The sequence below is a fragment of the Lutra lutra genome, chromosome 7, assembly GCF_902655055.1.
Source record: "Lutra lutra chromosome 7, mLutLut1.2, whole genome shotgun sequence".
In the NCBI taxonomy this organism is placed as follows: Eukaryota; Metazoa; Chordata; class Mammalia; order Carnivora; family Mustelidae; genus Lutra; species Lutra lutra.
In genome coordinates, this window is record NC_062284.1 from 5204536 (window position 1) to 5224909 (window position 20374).

At 50.2% G+C, this 20374-nt stretch overlaps 1 protein-coding gene across 8 annotated transcripts in view; it reads left to right on the top strand.

Moving 5' to 3' along the window:
* Positions 1-216: 216 nt before the first annotated feature.
* The window catches only part of RCCD1 (RCC1 domain containing 1), a 31077-nt gene continuing 10919 nt past the window's right edge, over positions 217-20374 (top strand). For 3 of the 8 annotated variants that reach the window (XM_047736444.1, XM_047736445.1, XM_047736443.1), the window contains exons 1-9: positions 371-519; positions 1722-1926; positions 2011-2407; positions 2563-2684; positions 4533-4631; positions 4894-5061; positions 5500-5529; positions 6058-6506; positions 11981-12175. In XM_047736444.1, coding sequence (XP_047592400.1) covers positions 1752-1926; positions 2011-2407; positions 2563-2684; positions 4533-4631; positions 4894-5061; positions 5500-5529; positions 6058-6230 — 1164 coding nt within the window. In that variant the 5' untranslated portion in view covers positions 371-519; positions 1722-1751 and the 3' untranslated portion in view covers positions 6231-6506; positions 11981-12175. The other 5 variants (XM_047736451.1, XM_047736448.1, XM_047736446.1 and 2 more) reach the window with 5 other exon arrangements.

The window sequence follows — 20374 nt, forward strand, 5'->3', positions numbered from 1 at the left end:
AGTGCTCTGCATCTGGGGCCTGCTCTCCCCTCGAGGAAAAATCCTGTAACTGTCCTGGTGACACCAAGAGCTCCACCACCTGCCGGGGCGGAGAGCCGCGAGAGCTTGCTTCCGCTCTGGAAGCGAGAGTGAAGCTCATTGGCTCGCAGAGATGAGTGACAGGCCCCGAGCCAATGGAAGGCCAAACTCGCCGAAGTGCCCGCCTAGGACGGCCACTTCCTGTGGGGCCTGAGTCCCTCTGGTGCGGGTCGTGAGCCGCGGCCGTGCCGGGCTGAGAGGAATGGCGGGGTGCACGCGTCGCCGCGGTCGCTCCTCGCCAGCTCTGCAGCTCGGATTCTAACTCGAGCTCCGCGGCCCCGTCCGGCCCACCTCTGCCTCGGGCCCGCGCCCACCGGAGGTTGCCCGACCTCACACCCGAGGCTGCAGCGGCCCAGCGCAGGCCCTAGGGCCGGGTCGACCTCGATCGGACGGGACACGCGGCGGACGGGACGGGCGGCGGGCGGAACTGCGGGTACAGAGGTGGGTACGGAGGTGAGCACCGCCCTGCGGCTGCCCGCCCCGGGCGGTGACGTCACCGCCCTCGCCGGCGATTGGCCCGGGGAGGCTGCGGCAGCCAATGGGCGCCTGGCCCGGTTCGCGGCTCTTCAAACCTTTCCTCCGCGGCGACTGGCCGCGGGTCCCGGGCTGCCCCTGCATCCCCGCTTTTCCTCCCTGGTGACTGCGGGTCGGGAGTTGCTGCCCGAGGAGGGTGGAGGGCACAGGGTCAAGATCAAAGGTCAGAGGCCCCCTTGGGTCGGGACTGGGCTCGGAAGGGGTTAGGAGCCCAGGTCCGGGTCAAGGAGCTTTGCAGGGACCCCGAACGGAAAAAGTGGTGGTGCTTTTGTAACCGCGGGACTGTATGTCATTTACATGTGAGCTCTCTGGGTGCAGCCAGCCGTCTCTCTTATCCGCCGAAAGGACGGCATCAGTAAATGCTTGTAGAATGAATAAGTGACTAGGTGAGGTCCAGCTGAAATTGTGTATAGGTCTCTTGAGAACCAGTAAGTACCACTGGACTTTCTAAAATCAACTCTAAGCCCTGCATTAATAAGCCAGTACTTAACCTTGTGCCCATCGTGGTATGGGCCAGACCTGAACCGTTTATTTCCATCTGTTCCACACGGTTCTACAGGGTATGTACAAGCGGCACCCTCTCCTGTCCCGTGCCTTTGTAAAACTGAAGAAACTGAGTTGCACTCGGAAAGCTTAAGTGATGGACCAAGGACACGGGCACCGCTCCCTGCAGAGGGAAACACGTGAACCCTGGGGCTGGCCAAACCTGCACAGGGCGCTGTCTCCCAAACGCTCTGTTTTGTCCTGGTGGCAAGAGCACTGTTGTATGGAGTCGGTGGGCCTTGATTTTAGCCCTCTGCCCTTCTTGGTCCTAAGTTGTGTGATTGTGTAAGGGTTACTTTCTCTAGGAGTCTCTTCTGTCAAATGGGGGTAATTCTGGTTCCCAAGATGACATGGGATAATGAGCCTGACCCTGGGAGTTGGAGGTGCTCAGATCCTAGGACAACGTCTAACGGAGAGGACACTTAAGTACCTGGGGCCCAGTGGGGGGGCAGTGAGCTTCCCTGAGCTAAAGGGAAGACAGGGCAAGAGTCCCCACTCTAGGCAGCCCAGAATCTTCCTCAGTCTCGTGGGATTCTTAACCCTGTTCCGCCTCCCACCCCATTGAGGTGGCGGCCAGCAGAGGGCGCGACCCGAGCATGGCCGAGGAGCGCCGGGGGTCCTGGTTCGGCTTCGGTTTCTGCGGCTTCGGGCAGGCGCTGGGCTCGGGGCGCGGGCGGCAGGTGCACAGCCCGGAGCCGCTGGAGACACCGGGCCCGGGCGCCGACGTCTGCCGCGTGAGCGCCAGCTGGAGCTACACCGCCATCGTGACCCGTGAGCGCCCCTCTCCGCCCCACTTCCGCCCTCGCCCCGGGTGCGTGGTCCTGCCGCCCCCCAGCCAGCCCTCCGCTCCCGCAGGTGGAGGCCAAGTGCAGCTTTCGGGCGCGGCCGGCGGCGCGGCGGGCGGCTGCAGGGACGCGTGGGCCTCGGAGGCGCTCCTCGTGGTGCTGCGCGCCGGGCCGGCAGTCGGGCCCGGGCCGGAGCTGCAGGCCTGGGCGCCGGCTTCGGCGCTGCGCGGGGAGCCCCTGTGGACCCACACGCTGCTGCCGGAGGCCGAGCGGGAAGACGCCGCGGGCGGGGAGCCCCAGGCCCGGGCGCTGCCCCTGCTGCCCGGCGCGCGCGCCTACGTGAGTCCGCGGCCGCCCTTCTACCGGCCTCTGGCCCCGGAGCTGCGGGCGCGCCGGCTGGAGCTGGGCGGCGAGCACGCCTTGCTGCTGGACGAGGCGGGCCAGGTGTTCTCCTGGGGCCAGGGCAGGTGAGGGGGGCGGGGCCGCGGGTGGGGGCGGGGCGGGGGCAGATAAACCTGGCCCCCGAGTGGGAGGTGAGCGTGGGAAGTGGCCGTCTGGGGACCGGTGCGTGTGACTGGGGCAGGAAAGGGAGGGGGACCCGCTTGGGCTCTCCCTCGCTCAGGCACGGACAGCTGGGCCACGGGACTCTGGAGGCTGCGCCGGAGCCGAGGCTGCTGGAGGCGCTGCAGGGCCTTCCCATGGCCGAGGTGGCCGCGGGTGGCTGGCACTCCGTGTGTGTGAGCGGTAAGTGACAGACTCAAGATCTTCTAGGCTCCAAACCTTCTTCCCCCTGTGTCGGCGGGTGGTCTAGCCAGACCTCCTTCCAAGTTCATCCCATGTTAATCCGCCTGAGGTTCAGGGCTCCTGGCGCCTCTCAGATTCAGCCCTCTCTCTGCCCCGCCATGATGCGCTCACACCCGACTGCTGCCCTTGACTTCTGTTGCTGGGCTCCCGCCTCTCCCATCCCTCCGCCTCCAGCCCGGGCTGCCTTCCTAAAACACTCTGCAAGGGCGCAGGAAGGGGTGGGGGGCAGCTGAGCTGAGGAGAACGGACAAGAAAGGATGCAGGGGGTCAGGTGGCTGTGATGTGCGGCACACAGTGGCCCCACAGATGCCCACAGGGAGGAGGAAGGGGGACCTTCGTTTGGGATCCTACGTCCACCGCCCTGGCAGGCCACCCAGCTGCAGCTGATTCCCAGGCTCTCGGGTGAGGCTGGGAGCAGGTGGTCTTTGCAAGGGTTTGCACCTGGGGCTCTGGCTGGGCTCTGGACGCTTCTATCCCCAGGGGTGGGGGCAGCTTTAAAAAACATGTGCCTATACCACCCCCCCCTAGTCTCCTTTCATGAGCCTGGCTTCGCAGACAGATGTGAAAACTAGTGGGCTGGAGGGAAGGGAAGACAGGACTAGAAACAGCCAGATGGGAAGTCTCACACTTCAGGAAGTTTTGAGTCCGTGACAGTGTTCGGAGCACAGACGCTTGTGACCGGACTTCCTAGGTTCAGATCATCACTTTGCCCCTTCTAACCTCGGGCAGAGCACTTCGCCTCTCCGTGCCCCCCGTTTTTTCATGAATAAAATAAGCATGTTGTCATATAGATCTCTGTAGGGCTCTTCTGAGAATTAAATGATTATATTTGAAAAGTGCTTAAAATTCTGGCACCAAGTAAACACTTGATAAAAATTAGCTGCTGTCACGGCTGGATTTTTACAAGAGAGGCAAGGAAGGTCAGAGCTTCCAGAAGAGGCCTCCGGCGGGGCCTGTGGTGGCCGGGGCTAAGGAAGGGGGTGTCGTGGGCTCAGTGGGTTTGAAAGGGAGGCCGTTGGGAATTTCCAGGGATGCATTTCTGAAGCATGTGTGGTTGGGTGTTCCGCGAAAGGGAAGCTTATGTGAAGCGACTTCCCAAGGAGCTGGAGACCAAAGAGAAAGGCCCACAGGTCCAGCTTGACAAGAAACGGTTTACTAAGGGAGCTTCCGGACTCCTGTTGGGCTGCTGCAACAGGGCTGTGACTGCACCCCCTTCCAGTCAGACCTGCTTTTATAGCCCTAGCGTCTGGGATGCCGTGCTGGGGGCCACCCAGGAGGAGAATGTTCGAGATTAGTTCTTTGTTGTCCCAACTCCAGAACAGATCCAAGGACCTTATGCCTCCAAGGCGTTCTTAAGGGTTGTTACTTGTGTGATTTAAAATGAGAAAGTGTGTCCAGGGGCTGTTCTCACGAAGGCTTCATTCAGGTCTCCGAGCTGTCGTCATGGCAGCTTTGTGCAAGATGGCATTTGTCTGGTTCACACGTGGGAGGTGGGGAGGGGGCAGTTTAGCAACAAAGGGAAAATGCAACTGGAGAGGAAGGTCCAGAAGACTCTGAAGAAAGGATGACAAGGAAGGCACCTGAGGGGGGAAGGGAGCCTGTAAGACCAGAAAGCTGCTGGGGCCCGCCGGAGGCACTGCCCGGCGTGTCACCTTGGGCAAGGCAGGCGTTAGTCATCCCCAGGGAGCTGGTGGGTATACAAGGCATTTGGGTGGATTCAGGGGGGCTTAGGAGGGTGACGGTGCAGTTCACAGTCTGTTTAATGGGTGCCCTTTGTCTCTTTTTCAGAGACGGGGGATATTTATGTCTGGGGCTGGAATGAATCCGGGCAGCTGGCCCTGCCCACCAGGAGCTTGGCAGAGGATGGAAAGACCTTTGCCAGGGAAGGTGAGGGTCCGTCTTCCTCATGTGTTTCTGTCCTTCCTGCCTCCTGGCCACATGCTGGCCGAGACCTTGGAGTGCTTGGAAGGGACATGGGTCGTCCTTGGGACCTCAGGACCCCCTGTGGGACTCCGGGCTCTGGGGAGGCCTGGGGTATGGCAGGGCTGTTGTCAGCGTCAGCAGCCCCCCCACCCCCCATGGCTAAGGTGTAGCCAGAGCTCCGCCTAGCTGTCACCATCCTCCGCACTCTGTCACTGCTTCTCTGAAGCTGGCGGGCCGAACGAAGGTGACTCCGACGTGAGGACAGTGGGGAGTGAGGACGGAGCCCCGGCCCCCTTCATAGCCATCCAGCCCTTCCCCGCTTTACTGGATCTGCCCTGGGGCGCGGAGGCAGCCCAGGCCAGCTGTGGCTCCCGGCACACGGCGGTGGTGACAAGTGAGTAGGGCTGGGCGGGCAGCAGGAAGTCCCTCCAGCCCGTCCCTTAGCTGGCGCTGCAGAGAAGGCTGTGATCCCCTCAGAAACCTGTACTTGAGGAGTCTCCAACAAGCACTGAGTGGCCGCCTCCCTCCACGAAAACAGCCCCAACCTCTGGGGCTTGAACAGGTGCCCCCCCCAGCTGTCAGGCCGCGGTCCCTCCTCCTGCTAAGACCCCTGAGCCGCTGTGAGAGGTATCCACTGGCATACGGGAAGGTAAACCTCTTGCACCCGGATCCTTTTCCACCCCGGCCGCGGCTGTGCGGAGACCGTTGTTGGAGAAGGTGCTGTGCTATGCCAGGCAGAGCTCGGGACACTTGGAAGGTGCTGGCTGAGGACTGTGGCAGGCCACGCTAGACAACTTCTTGTGACAGCCCTTTATTGTCCTTCTGGTTGTAGGGACTGGGGAGCTCTACACCTGGGGCTGGGGTAAGTAAGAGGTTTGCTTGCGTGATGCTTAAGCCAGGGGAGGAAGGGACCAGGGCATAGAGGGCCTGAGCCCTGGGACGTCTGGGACGGAAGTGCTGCGGGCCCTGGTCTAGAACAGAGCCTGGCACTCGGAAGTCCGAGACCACACAGGAGCGAAGTGGATGTTAGTGCTCCCTGTGGGTCTTTCTGAAGAATTGTCTTGAGGGAATACTTAGGCCGCATTTAGGACACATCTGTTGGTCTGGCACTGGGGAGGAAAAAAAGTTAAAAATCTGTGTTCTGAGTGTCTGGAGTTCGGAGCAGAGAACCTGGAACACCGTCTTGCCTGGTGTGGTTGGTGGCAGCCGCCTCTTGGGGACCTGGGGTGGGGGGGGTCTGCCCGGCTCCTGAATTCCCAGAGCAGACCGCCCAGAGTGGTGGGTTAACCCTGTACTTTGCGGGGCGGCCTGAGTTTTTTCCTTCTTTCCTGGAGGGCAAGAGCCCCAAGGCCCAGAGGAGAGGATGGCCAAGGGGCTCCCTTCACTTTAGGTAAATATGGACAGCTTGGCCATCAGGACACGACCAGCTTGGATCGGCCCTGCCGTGTGGAATATTTTGTAGATAAGCGACTGCGAGTCAGGGCCGTGAGCTGTGGGCTCTGGAACACCTACGTGTATGCTGTGGAGAAAGAGGAGAACGGACAGCCGCAGCCACGGGCGTGAAGTGAGCGTGCACTAGAGTAGATGATACACCCGTGAAGCACCCCCCAGCCAAGGAAACCACTGCCGGCCCCCCAGATGCCCCCCATGTGCCCTCCCCGCCACAGCCCTCCTGCCCTGCCCTAGAGCCCCGTCTTCAACTTCGTCCTCATGTTGGACACACCTAAAGAGCCTTGGAAGGGCATGGCCAAGGCCAGCACGGCAGACACCATGAAATCTGAAGCCCTGGGTGGGGAGCCTGGATGGGGGTAGACCATCAAGCTCCCGCAGCCAACCCAGGTGATTTGAGGTCGTGCGGAGATTGGGGACCAGCACGGGTCATCATGGTCATCTTTCCTCACCTGTTTTCACTTAGGATTGTACCACTGCGTCAGTATTCGGGAGTTTGTTTGCTTTGGATTTTATGTGACTAGAATCACTCTGTGGCTGTCCCTTTGTGTCGTGTTTCTCCTTTCAACACCATATGATCATCCGTGTTGTGCTCTGCAGTCCATTCATTTCTACTGTCCTGCCGTATTCCATTGTGTGAATATACCTCGTTGTGTATTCTTCTGTTGGGGTCATTTTTCCTTTTATTGAGTTAAAATACACATAAAAGGGGCGCCTGGGTGGCTCAGTGGGTTAAGCCTCTGCCTTCGGCTCAGGTCATGATCCCTGGGTCCTGGGATCAAGTCCCATATGGGGCTCTCTGCTCATTGGGGAGCCTGCTTCCCCCTCTCTCTCTGCCTGCCTCTCTGCCTACTTGTGATCTGTCAAATCTTTAAAAAAATAAAGTACACATAAAAAGTGTACCGTCTTAACCATTTTTAAGTGTGTGTCTCAGTATTAAATTCCCATTGATGTGCAGCCGCCACCGCCATTGACCCCTGAGGCTCTCCTCGTCTTGCACAACTTGTTACCTGTTAAACAGCCACTCCCCACTACCCCTGGCCAACACCATGGTACCTTCTGTCTTTCTGATTTTGACTATTCTGAATCCTCATTTGTGTCACTAGCTTAGGTCACTTAGCCTAAGGTCCTCAGGGTTCATCTGTGTTGTAGCAGATTCCAGAATTTCCATTGCAGCACTGACCACATTTTGTTTATCCATTCACCAGTTGATGGGCGCTGGCTTGGATCCAGGTTTTAGCTGCTGTGAATGATGCTATGAATCTAGGTGTGCAGATGTTTCTTTGAGACCCTGTTTCCTGTTCTTTTGGGTATATATTCAGAAGTGAAATTTCTGGGTGATATGGTAATTCTATTTTTTTTTTTTTACCTTTTTTTTTTTAAAGATTTTATTTATTTGATAGAGAGAGGATCACAAGTAGGCAGAGAGGCAGGCAGAGAGAGAGGAGGAAGCAGGCTCCCGCTGAGCAGAGAGCCCGATATGGGGCTCGATCCCAGGACCCTGAGACCATGACCCGAGCTGAAGGCAGAGGCTTTAACCCACTGAGCCACCCAGGCGCCCGGTAATTCTATTTTTAATTTGTTGACGAGCCTACGTACTGTATTCCATGGAGGCTGTACCGTATTTAATTCTTACAACAGTGTATAAGGTTCCAATTTTCCCATAGCCTCGCCCAATACTGGTTGTCTGTTTTTCTCCATAATGACCATCCTAATGAGTGCAAGGTGCTATCTCCCTGTGGTATAAATTTGCATTTCCCTAATGTTTAGTGATGTTACGTGCTTTCCATGTGCTCATTGGCCTCATAGATCTACTATGGAAAAATGCCTATTCAAAGGTTTTGGCTGTTTTTTTGAATTATTTGTTTTTGTTGTCGAGTTTTAGGAGTTCAATATGTGTTCTGTATATTAAATCTTCATTAGATATGTGATTTTGAAATATTTTGTCCTGTGGGTTGCCTTTTTTTTTTTTTAAATTTTATTTATTTATTTGACAGAGATCACAAGTAGGCAGAGAGGCAGGCAGAGACAGAGGAAGGGAAGCAGGCTCCCCGCTGATCAGAGAGTCTGACGCGGGGCTCGATTCCAGGACCCTGGGATCGTGACCTGAGCCAAAGGCAGAGGCTTTAACCCACTGAGCCACCCAGGCGCCCCAATGTGGGTTGCCTTTTTACTCTGTTAACAGGGTCTGTTGATATAAGAAACAAACAAAAAACTTTAATTTTCATGAAGTTCAACTTGTTTTTCCTTTGTCATCTGTGCTTTTGGTGTCCTATTAAAGAAGTCATTGCCAAATCCAACATCATGAGCCTTTTGTCCTGTGTTTTCTCCCAAGAGTTTTATTGTTTTAGGTCCTACATTTAGACCCTTGACCCATTATGAGGTAATTTACATGTATGATATTAGTTAAGGGTCCAACTTTGTTCTTTTGTGTGTGATTGTCCAGTTTTCTGTGCAGCATTTGTTGAAAAGACTGTTCTGTTCCTACTGAATGGTCGTGGCACCCTTGTCACAAATCATCTGACCACATATGCAACAGTTTACTTCTGGGCTCTCTGCTCTGTTCCTTCAGTCTGTATGTCTGTCCTTATGCCCGTGCCACACTGTTTGATTACTGAAGCTTTCCTAATAGTTTTCAAAATCAGTAAGTGTGAGTCCTCTAGTTTTGTTTTTCTTTTTCAAGAATATTTTGGCTATTTGGGGTCCCTTGAGATTGCCTATGAATTTTAGGGTGGATTTTTCTATTTCTGCAAAAAAAAAAAAAAAAGTCATTGGGATTTTGATAGGGATTATATTGAATCTATAGATAACTTTGGGTAGTGTTGGTATCAATAATATTATGTCTTCCAATCCATGAACATGGGATGTATTTCTGTTTTCCATTTATTTATGTCTTTAATTGTTTTCAGCAGCATTTTGTAGTTTTCATTATACATGTCTTTTACCTTGGTTAATTCCTAAGCATTTTATTCTTTCTGATTTTATTGTAAATGGAATTGTTTTTATAATTTCCTTTTCATATTGTTCATTGTTTGTTTGCCTATAGAAATGCATCTTTTTTTGTGTTTACTGACTTTGTATCCTCCTCCTCTGCTGAATTCATTTACTCCAACAGTTTCTTTGTGGATGCCAGGATTTTCTATATGTAAGGTCATAGTCTCCACAGACAGATGGTTTTACTTCTTTTCTTCCGATATGAATGCTAGTTATTTTGTTGCCTCATGGCTCTGACTAGGACTTCCAATATTGTGCTAGATAGAAGTGGTGAGAGTGGGCGTCCTTGTCTTGTTCCTGAACTTAGAGGAAACGTTTTCAGTGTTTCACCATTCACTATTATGTTTGCTTTGGGTTTTCTATATATAGTTTTTATTATGGGGAAGTAGTTTCCTTCCTATTTTATTGAGTGTTTGTATCATGAAAGGGTATTGAACTTTGTCAGATGCTTTTTCTGCATTGATTGAGGTGATCATGTGGGGTTTTTTCTCCTTCATATTGTTCATGTGGTGTATTACATCGATCGTTCTGGTACTCCAAGAATAAATCCCCTTTGGTTATGGTGTGTAATCCTTTTAAAATGCTGCTCAGTTCTGTTTGCTTGTATTTTGCTGAGGATTTTTGCATCCATGTTCAAAAGGGATATTGGTCTGTAGTTACCTTGTAATATCTTTGTCTGGCTTTGATGTTATTGTTATGCTAGCTTCATAGAACAAGTTGGGAAGCATTCCCCCCTCTTAAATATTCTGGAAAATTTTGAGAAGTTCTGGTAGTAGTTCTTTAAATGTTTGGTAGAATTCACCAGGGAAGTCTTCAGGTCCTGGGCTTTTCTTCGTTGGGTGATTTTTTTTTTTTAATTTTTAATTTTTTATTTTTTCAGCATAACAGTATTCATTATTTTTGCACCACACCCAGTGCTCCATGCAATCCGTGCCCTCTACAATACCCACCACCTGGTGCCCCCAACCTCCCACCCCCCACCCCTTCAAAATTCTCAGATCGTTTTTCAGAGTCCATAGTCTCTCATGGTTCACCTCCCCTTCCAATTTCCCTCAACTCCCTTCTCCTCTCCATCTCCCCTTGTTCTCCATGCTATTTGTTATGCTCCACAAATAAGTGAAACCATATGATAATTGACTCTCTCTGCTTGATTTATTTCACTCAGCATAATCTCTTCCAGTCCGTTGGGTGATTTTTGATTACTGATTTAATCTTCTTAGTAGTTATAGTAAGTGATAGTAATTCAGATTGTTCGTGATTTAGTCTCTATAGGTTTTGTGTTTCTAGGAGTTTTTCCATTTCATCGAGGTTATCCAATTTGTTAGCATACAATTTTTCATAGTACTCTTAAAATCTCGTTCATTTCCGTAGAATCAGTGGTAATGTCCCCACTTTCATTTCTGAGTTTAGTCATTTGAGTCTTCTTTTTCCCTTAGTCCATCCAGCTAAAAGTTTGTCAATATTATTCATCTTTTCGGAGAACCAGCTTTTGGTTCCATTGGTTTTTCCCTATTATCTTTCAATTCTCAATTCATTTATCTGTGCTATGCTCTTTACTATTTCCTTCCTTCTGCTAGCTTTGGCTTCAGTTCTTTTTTTCTTTTTTCTAGTTAAGTTTAATTAGATTGTTGACTTCAGATCTTTCTTGTTTTTATTTTTTGTTTTTTAAAGACTTTATTTACTTATTTGTGAGAGAGCATGGGCAAGCAAGAGAGTGAGAGAGAATATGAGCAGGGGGGAGGTGCGGGGGGACAGAGGGAGAAACATGACCTAAGCCAAAGGCAGATGCCTCCTGAGCCACCCAGGTGCCCCTCTTTCTTGATTTTAAAGATTTTATTTATTTATTTGGCAGAGAGAGACACAGCGAGAGAGGAACACAAGTGGGGGAGTGGGAGAGGCCGAAGCAGGCTCTCCGCTGAGCAGTGAGCCCGATGTGGGGCTTGATCCCAGGATCCTGGCATCGTAACCTGAGCCGAAGGCTGACGCGCTTAATGACTGAGCCACCCAGTCACGCCTCTTTCTTGATTTTAATTGGGAGCATTTATAGCTATAAATTATCCCCTTAGCACCACTTTTTCTGTGGCCCATGCATTTTGGAATGTTCTTTTTCATTTTCATTAGTCTCTGTATTCTAATTTACCCCATGGTTTCTTCTTTGATGCATTGGTTGCTTGAAATGTATCGTTTGATTTCCTCAATACTGTGAATTCTCAGTTTTCTTTGTACTGATTTCTAATTTCATCCTGCTGTGGTCAGAGAGGATGATGTGTATGATATCTTTATTTTTAATAAGTTTTTAACTTTAACTCAGGATAGTTAACACACAGTGGAGTACGAGTTTTGGGTGTTCGGTGTGGCGACTGAGCAATTCCATCCATTACTCGTGCTGGTCCTGATACCTGATAGGCGCACTCTTAATCCCCTTCACCTGTTGCACACCCCCTCCCGCCCGCCATGATAACCACCTGTTTGCTCGTTCTCTACAGTTAAGAGTCACTTTCTTAGTCTATTTTTTTTTTCTTTTGGCTCTTTTGTTTCTTAAAATCCACATATGAGTGAATCCTGTAGGATTTGTCTTCCTCTGAAGGACTTAGGTCACTTAGCCTGATGCTGTCTAGCTCCATCCACATTGTTGCATACGGCAGGATTTCATTCTTTTCGTGGCTGAGTAATATTCCATTCCATATACCACCCCCCCAGTCTTCTTTATCCATTCATCTATCATTGGACCCTCGGGCTTTTGTAAATAATGCCGCTGTACACATAGGGGTGCATATATCCCTTTAAATTCATGGTTTTATATTTTTGGGGTAAATACTCAGTAAGGTAGTTCTATTTTTAACTTTTTGAGGACGGTCTCTTTTCCACAGTGGCCGCACCAGTGGAGGGGCTCCTTTTTCACCACATCCTCGCCAACACCTGCTGTTTCTTGTCTTTTTGGTTCCAACCGTGCCGGCGGAGTGAGGGGATCTCTCGTCGTGGTCGTGGCTTGCGTCTCCCCGATGCTGAGTGATGTCGAGCATCTTCTCATGTGACTGTTGGCCATCTGCGCATTGTCTTCGGAGGTAGGTCGTCCTTTAGTTTCATTGCTCGTTTCCTTCATTGTGCGGAAGCTTTTTATTTTAGTGAAGGCCCGGTAGTTTGTTTTTGCTTTCATGTCCCTTGTGTCAGGAGATGTATCTAGAAAAGTGTTCTACGATGTGAGGGACATCACTGCCTGTGCTCCCTCCTAGGACTTTTATAGTTTCAGGTCTCACATTGAGATCTTTAATCCAGTTTGCATTTATTTTTGTGTGTGGTGAAGGGAAGGGGTCCAGTGGTGGTGGTGTTGTGTGTTTCTGTCCAGTTTTCCCATCACCGTTTGTTGATGAGACTTTTTCCCACCGGACATTCTTTTCCTGCTTTGTCAAAGAGTAACTGACCATATCATTGTGGGTTTATTTCTGGGTTTTCCATTCTGTTCCATTGGCCTATGTGTCTGTTTTTGTGCCGGGACCGTACTTCGGACTACCACAGCTTTGTAAGATAACCTGACGTCTGGGATTGTCATACCGCTGGTCTGGGTTTGGTTTTCAAGATTGCTCCGGCTAGCCAGGATGATTTGTGGTCCCATGCAAACTTTAGGCTTGTTCCAGCTCTGTGAGAAATACTGTTGGTATTTTGGTAGGGATCGCTGTGTGTTACATCTTTGAGGCTTAATTGGTGGCCCGATACATGGTCTTTTGTGGAGACTGTCCCGTGTGCACCTGAGAAGGGGTGTGCTGCTCCCGGGCGGGGGACCGTGCCCGTGTCTGTCAGATCTAGTTGGTTTACAGTGCCACTAAGTCCTCTGTTTCCTGCTGTCTGGTTGTTCTGTCCATTACCGTGGGCGGGGTATTGAAGTCTCCGAATGTTACTGTAGAGCTGTTTCTCCCAGGATCATCCCAGAAGAGAGGAACAAATGAAACCAGAGGGAACCAGAGAGGGAGACAAACCATAAGAGACTTAATCTTAGGAAACAAACTGAGGGTTGCTGGAGGGGAGGGGGACAGGGGATGGCGAGCCCGTGTGTTGTAATGAGCACTGGGTGTTCTATAAGCCTGATGGATCACGGACCTGTACCCCTGCAACAGATAATACGTCATGTATTGATAAAAAAAAAACTGTTTCTCCGTTCAATTCTGTCCGTTTTTGCTTCACATATTTTGATGGTCTGTCATTAGGTGTGTAAATGCTTGTAATTGTTATGTTTTCTTGCTCTATGGAGTCGTTTATTATGTCATGTTCTTTTCTGAGTCCTGTACCTTTATGATGGCAGGTCTGTCTGTCTGATACTGGCAGAGCTCCCGCCCTCTTGCTGTCCATTTGCATGGAACAGCTCCTTCCATCTAGTCACTGTCATCCTGCTTGTCTTGGACCTTAAGTGAGTCCCTTGCAGACAGCATACAGTCGTACGTATGCTTTTATCCATATGCCAATTGCTGTCTTTTTTTTTTAAGATTTTGTTTATTTGAGAGAGAAAGCAAGAGCGAGGGGGAGGGGCAGATGGACAAGCAGGCTCCCCGCTGAGCTGGGAGGCCAAAGAGGGACTCGATCCCAGGACCCTGAGATCATGACCCGAGCCAAGGCAGACGCCCAACCAACTGAGCCACCCAGACGCCCCGCGATCACTGTCTTTTGATTAGAGAATTTACCCCATTTCCACTGAAAGTAATTACTAATGAGGAGGGACTTATTTCTGTCATTGTGCTATTTGTCTTCTCTCCACACTATCACTTTTTTGTCCCTTATTTCCTGCATTCCTTCTTTTGTGTTTAGGGTGATTTTTTTTTTTTAATATTTATTTACTTGACAGAGACATAGCAAAAGAGGGAACATAAGCAGGGGGAGCAGGGGAGGGGGAAGCAGGCTCCCCGCTGAGCAGGGAGCCCGATGCTGGGCTGGATCCCAGGACCCTGGGATCATGAAGGCAGGGGCTTTAACCCACTGAGCCACCCAGGAGCCCCTAGGGTGATTTTTTTGTAGTGAAATGTTTAAATCTCTTCTTCATGTCCATTTGTGTGACTTTATAGCTATTTCTTTGGTGGCTCCTGTGGGGATTACATTTAATATCAAAATTACAACATTCTAATTTGAATTTATAGCAACTTAACTTTAGTAACATAGAAGAACTCTGCTACTTTATAGTTCTGTCCCCACCACTTTGTTGTCAGCGTCCTAAAATTACATCTTTATACAACATGTGCCTAGAACATAAGCTAATAATTCTTTTAAATGCATTAGTCTCCCAAATCCTGTAGAAAATAAGATTTGGAGTTAACAAACTGAAGGTACAGTGAAACTACCTTTTACATTAATAATTGTTTTTCTTGGGGTGCCTGGGTGGCTCAGTGGGTTAGGCCTCTGCCTTCAGCTTGGGTCATGATCTCAGGGTCCTGGGATCGAGCCCTGCATTGGGCTCTCTGCTCAGAGGGGAGCCTGCTTCCCCCTCTCCCACCCCCGCTGCTTGTGTTCCCTCTCTGTCTCTCTTTCTCTCTCTGTCAAACAAATAAAAATTTAATTTATTTTAAAAAAAGAAGAAGAAGACTGTTGTTTTAAAGTCTGCCCGGGGCACCTGGGTGGCTCAGTCTGTTAAGCATCTGCCTTTGGCTCATGGTCTTGGGGTCCTGGGATTGAGCCCCGCATCAGGCTCCCCGCTCAGTGGGAAGCCTTCCTCTCCCTCTAACCCTCCTCCCTGCTCCTTCTCTCTCAAGTAAATAAACAAATAATCTTTTTTAAAAAATAGACTTTGTCAAATATGACTGTCATTAAACTTTTCAGGGACAGAGCCTTTATTTTTTTCCTTTGATTGGCCATATTTTCCTATTTCTCTGTATACCTTGTGACTTCTTGTTGAGCATGTGGTAATTCTGGAAGTTGGATTCTCCCCTCTTTCCAAGGATTGCTTTTTTTTGTTATTTTTGTTTTCTTTTGATGTAAGCAGTCTCTACCAGGAATCAGCCTGAGGTGTAAACTTTGTCTTCTTATGTCTTTTTTTTTTTTTTTTAAAGATTTTATTTATTTATTTGACAGAGAGAGAGATCACAAGCAGGCAGAGAGGCAGGCAGAGAGAGGGGGGAAGCAGGTTCCCTGCTGAGCAGAGAGCCCGACATGGGGCCTGATCTCAGGACTCTGAGATCATGACCTGAGCCAAAGGCAGAGGCTTAACCCTCTGAGCCACCCAGGTGCCCCTCTTATGTCTTTTCTAAGCCTTTCCTTGGGCTTGGCCATTCCTTTCTGGTTTTCCCCACATATGCAGAAGTTTTGGAATATGCCAGGCTTTTTTTTTTTTTTTAAAGATGTATTTGTCATTTGAGAGAGTGCGCTTGTGCGGTGGCAGGGGAGGGGCAGAGAGAAAAGGAGAGAGGATCTCAAGCAGATCCCCCGCTGAGGGCGGCCCCCTCCATAGCAGGCTCCATCTCATGACCCTGAGATCACCCATGACCTGAGCCAAAATCGAAGAGTCTGACCTTCAACTGACCGCATCACCCAGATGCCCCCAGTGTGCCAGTCTTTAATGTCTAGCTCCCCCAGAAAGGCGAAAAGTGAGAAATGAAGGGGGAACTGAAAGGCAACCCTTTAAATCTCCTGGAAGGCACTTGAACCAGAGTGGGGACAGGCTTGGAACAGTACGGGGACATGCCATGACCCAGGCTGCCTGCCTTTCTGCTGCGCCTCTGTGATCAGAGCAGCAGCCAGAGCACAGACGCCTGCTGTCTGGAGGGCAGGTTCCTTTCTCCCACCCAGACTTAGAAGCCATGTGCCCGCTGCCTGGGGAGGATGTGGACGGCCACTGTGGGGTGGCGGAGGGTGGGGGTCAGGCGGCTGCTACGGTGCGGAGCTGAACCTGGGGCAAGTTCATCACCATTTTCACCATCCACGCCTTCCCCTGCAAGCGGCAGGCCTTCAGCAAACTCGAGTTCCCGAACGGTCACGGCCAGCAGGTTGGGCGGCACCGTCGTTGTCCAGGGGTGGACACGGGGGCGGCCTACTCTGCCCTTTCCCAGAATCCTCTCCCGTGGTCATTCTTGTTTCTGGTTGTTGGTCACACACCGTGTGCATGTGTCCAGGTTCATCTGCAGAATTCGGAGTAGAACTGGTGGCCTAGCTGTCTTTACCAGAGGACTGTGTAGCCGCCCCCCGCCCCGCAGTGTGGGGTTCGTAGCGGCTCAGACGCCAGGGGACAGGCGGCGGTCTCCGTCCCGGTCCCCCCGCTACTGGCGAGGCTGGGCGGCTTTTCATTTATTTATTGGCCATTTGGAGTGTTTCTGTTTTAAAGAGCCTGTTTCAGCTTTTGTAGTGATTTGTGTTCTTCATGTATGTTAGGTACAAGTCCCTCATGGGTACATGTGGAGACTGCTCTCTGCCCCGCTGGCTCTTCAGTCTGTGTGGTATGTTTGGTTTCACCAGTTTGTGTTAAACGTTACTCTGTGCCTGGTAATGCTCAGCGTGTTTTGCGAATAACTTACTTTGATCAACAGAAGTGCTTACTACCGGCTTTTTTTTTTTTTTTTTTTTTAAGATTTTTATTTATTTATTTGACAGAGAGAAATCACAAGTAGGCAGAGAGGCAGGCAGAGAGAGAGGAGGAAGCAGGCTCCCCGCTGAGCAGAAAGCCCGATGCGGGGCTCGAACCCAGGACCTGGGATCATGACCTGAGCCGAAGGCAGCGGCTCAACCCACTGAGCCACCCAGGCGCCCCTACTACCGGCTTTATCAGCATTTCCCTTTACGGTTAATGGGTGTGTGCGCACTTCTGTGACTGAAGAAATTTTGGGGCGCCTGAGTGGCTCAATCAGTTCAGCGGCTGCCTTCGGCTCAGGTCATGATCTCGGGGTCCTGGGATCGAGCCCCTCATCGGGCTCTCTGCTCAGCGGGGAGCCTGCTTCTCCCTCTCCTTCTGCCTGCCTCTGCCTACTTGTGATCTCTCTCTCTGTCAAATAAATAAAATCTTAAAAAAAGAAAAATTTTTCCTGACTGTGGTGTCTTTACAATACTTTTTTTTCTTGTGGTAAAATATACTTAACATGAAATCTACCATTCAGCCATTTTTAAGTGTATAGTCCCGTGGTATTAGGTACATTCACATTGACTTTAATTCTCTACGGAAATTCTATACCCATTTAACACCAAGTCCCCAACCCCCGCCACACACAGCCACCCCCAGCAACCATCATTCTACCCTCTACCTAATCTATCTTTTTTCAAGCAGCTAAGCCTTATGTCCACACCCAGTGACTGGAGATGGCACCATTATCTTGTACCTGGGTTCTGTATGTATTCGTGTCTGTTTCTAGGCTTTCTATTCTGATCTGCTCGTCCGCACCACATTGCATTGTAGATGCGCTATAGGATATTTTGTTCTTTTTTTTTTTTTTTAAGATTTTATTTACTTATTTGACAGAGATCACAAGTAGGCAGAGAGGCAGGCAGAGAGAGAGGGGGAAGCAGGCTCTCACACAGGGCTCGATCCCAGGACCCTGAGACCATGACCCGAGCTAAAGGCAGAGGCTTAACCCACTGAGCCACCCTGGCGCACCAGGACATTTTGTCCAGATAGGGCTTGCACCCCTCCCCCGGTTGTTTCCTTTGACTATTTTGGGAGTTTTAAAATATATTCCAGATACATGCCTCCTTTCATCAGATACGGGACTTGCAAACGCTTTGTCCGAGTTGGTAGCCCGCCTCTTCCATCTCTGAACAGTATCTTGTGCAAAGCCAAGTCTTAAAAGTGGCTCCAGTCCGACTTGCCATTGTTTCCTTTTACGGCCCTGTCTTGCCTTCGCGCCTTCTCCAGGAATCATTTCACCACAGTTTTGTGGGTCTTCGTAGACTTGCTGGTTTTTCTTGTGTGGTTTTTTTTTTTTTTTTTTTTTTTTAAAGATTTGATGTATTTATTTGACAGACAGAGATCACAAGTAGGCAGAGAGGCAGGCAGAGAGAGAGGAGGAAGCAGGCTCCCTGCTGAGCAGAGAGCCCGATGTGGGGCTCGATCCCAGGACCCTGAGATCATGACCTAAGCCGAAGGCAGAGGCTTTAACCCACTGAGCCACCCAGGCGGCCACAGACTCACTGTTCTGTTCACTGACCTGTTTCTGTCCTTTCACCAATCAACGCTGCTTTGCCTTGGTTGCGGGAGCTGTAGAACTAGCCTCAAATTAGACGGGGGATTCTTCTGAGTTGGTTCTTTTAAAAATTCTTGGGCTTTTCTAGTTTCTGTTTCCATATAACGGAGGCTAACATGTTTGTATCTACCAAAAACATTCCGGTGGGATTTTGAATGGAACCGCCTTAGATGTACAGATCGCCTGGGGGAGAACAGATGTTCCCCTCCAAGGGCATCGTGTATCTACTCAGGCTTTTCTCTTTCATCAGTATCCTGCAGTTTTCCGCAGATGCTAATATGAGTTTTGTTTGATTTATACCTAAGTCTAGTTTGTTGTTTTGGAGTTATTTTAAGTGCTGTTTTCCGAATTTTAGTTTCCGATTGTTGATTGCTAGTGTTTTCCAAATGAGGTTGATTTTGTAGGTTAACCTGGTGTTACACGGCCTTGCTAGACCAATGGGAGCGTTTTGTAGGTTCCTTGGAATCCATACACTCATGATGTCTGTGAATGAAGATAGTTTAATGTCTTCGTTCCAGTCTGTGCGTCGTGTCTTTCTTCCTGCCGTATTGCACTGGTTCGGGGTTCCGGGATCGTATTCCGCAGGCGTAGTGAGAGTAGACCGCTTGCTTGTGAGCTCCGGGGGAAGGCACGCAGCCTTGAGTCATCGTGTGTGACCTGTGAGTTGACTTTGGTAGATGCCATTCATTAGTCAGTTTAAGGAACATTCTTTTTTCCCCTAATTTTCTGGAAGTTTTTTTTTTTTTTTTAATTCTAGGTAAAGTTTATTTTCATTTAGTAAGTCTCTATAAGCTAAGCCTCTATGCTTGATTCTTTGAGCCTCCGGGAGAGACTGTCCCTGCTAATTTACAGAGGAGGACACGGGACTTAAAGGATGCAGTAGAGACCCCCAGTGTGACCTCCTAGTGGCCATTCTTTTTTTCTTTTTTTTTTTTTTAAGATTTTTTATTTATTTATGTGACCGAGATCACAAGTAGGCAGAGAGGCAGACAGAGCGAGAGAGGGGGAAGCAGGCTCCCTGCTGAGCAGAGAGCCCGATGCGGGGCTCGATCCCAGGACCCTGAGATCACGACCTGAGCCGAAGGCAGAGGCTTTAACCCACTGAGCCACCCAGGCGCCCCCCTAGTGGCCATTCTTTAGCAGCTTTGGGACTCTGCATATGGCTGTACCTGTAGCAGAGCTTTGTGACAGGAACACAGTAAGGGTACAGAGCTGGGTCGTAAGGGAGACGAACACAGGCAAAGCCTGACAGAACCCACGTGCAGGCTTACTTGGGCTTCCTCCCTCACAGGAGGGGTCACCCAGAACCCACTCTTCCAGCAGTGAAAATACAGCAATGTCTGTGCAGGCCTTCTGCCCCCGGGAAGCCCATTTAGAGACTTAGCACGCAATGTTTATGGGCGGCTGTCGCATCGGCACCCTTTGCTTACCATGTACGGAATTCCCAGCGGGGAAGCAAATGTTCAGCCTAAGACATAGTGCCCCACACCAGCAGTCCAGGCACAGCGAGCCACCCCTAATGCTGGAGACTCTCTGAGCGCCAAATTCCCAGATGCCAGCCAGAGGCTGACCTTGCAAGCATACATTTCTAAGCTGGCAGTCTCAGTCCTGCTGTGCTAACCTTTTTTCTTGTCTTTTTTAAAAAATTAAAATATAGGGGCGCCTGGGTGGCTCAGTGGGTTAAGCCGCTGCCTTCGGCTCAGGTCATGATCTCAGGGTCCTGGGATCGAGCCCCGCATTGGGCTCTCTGCTCAGCGGGGAGCCTGCTTCCTCCTCTCTCTCTACCTGCCTCTCTGCCTGCTTGTGATCTCTCTCTGTCAAATGAATAAATAAAATCTTTAAAAAAAAAATTAAAAAAAATAATAAAATAATAAAAAAATAATTAACATATAATGTACTATTTGCCCCAGGGGTACAGGTCTGTGAATCGTCAGGCTTACACACTTCACAGCACTCACCATAGCACATACCCTCCCCAATGTTCTGGAAGGTTTTGTTTTGTTTTTAGATTTTATTTGACACAGAGAGAGAGAGCACAAGTAGGCAGAGTGGCAGGCAGAGGGAGAGGGAGAAGCAGGCTCGAGCAAGGAGCCCGATGTGGGGCTTGATCCCAGGACCCTG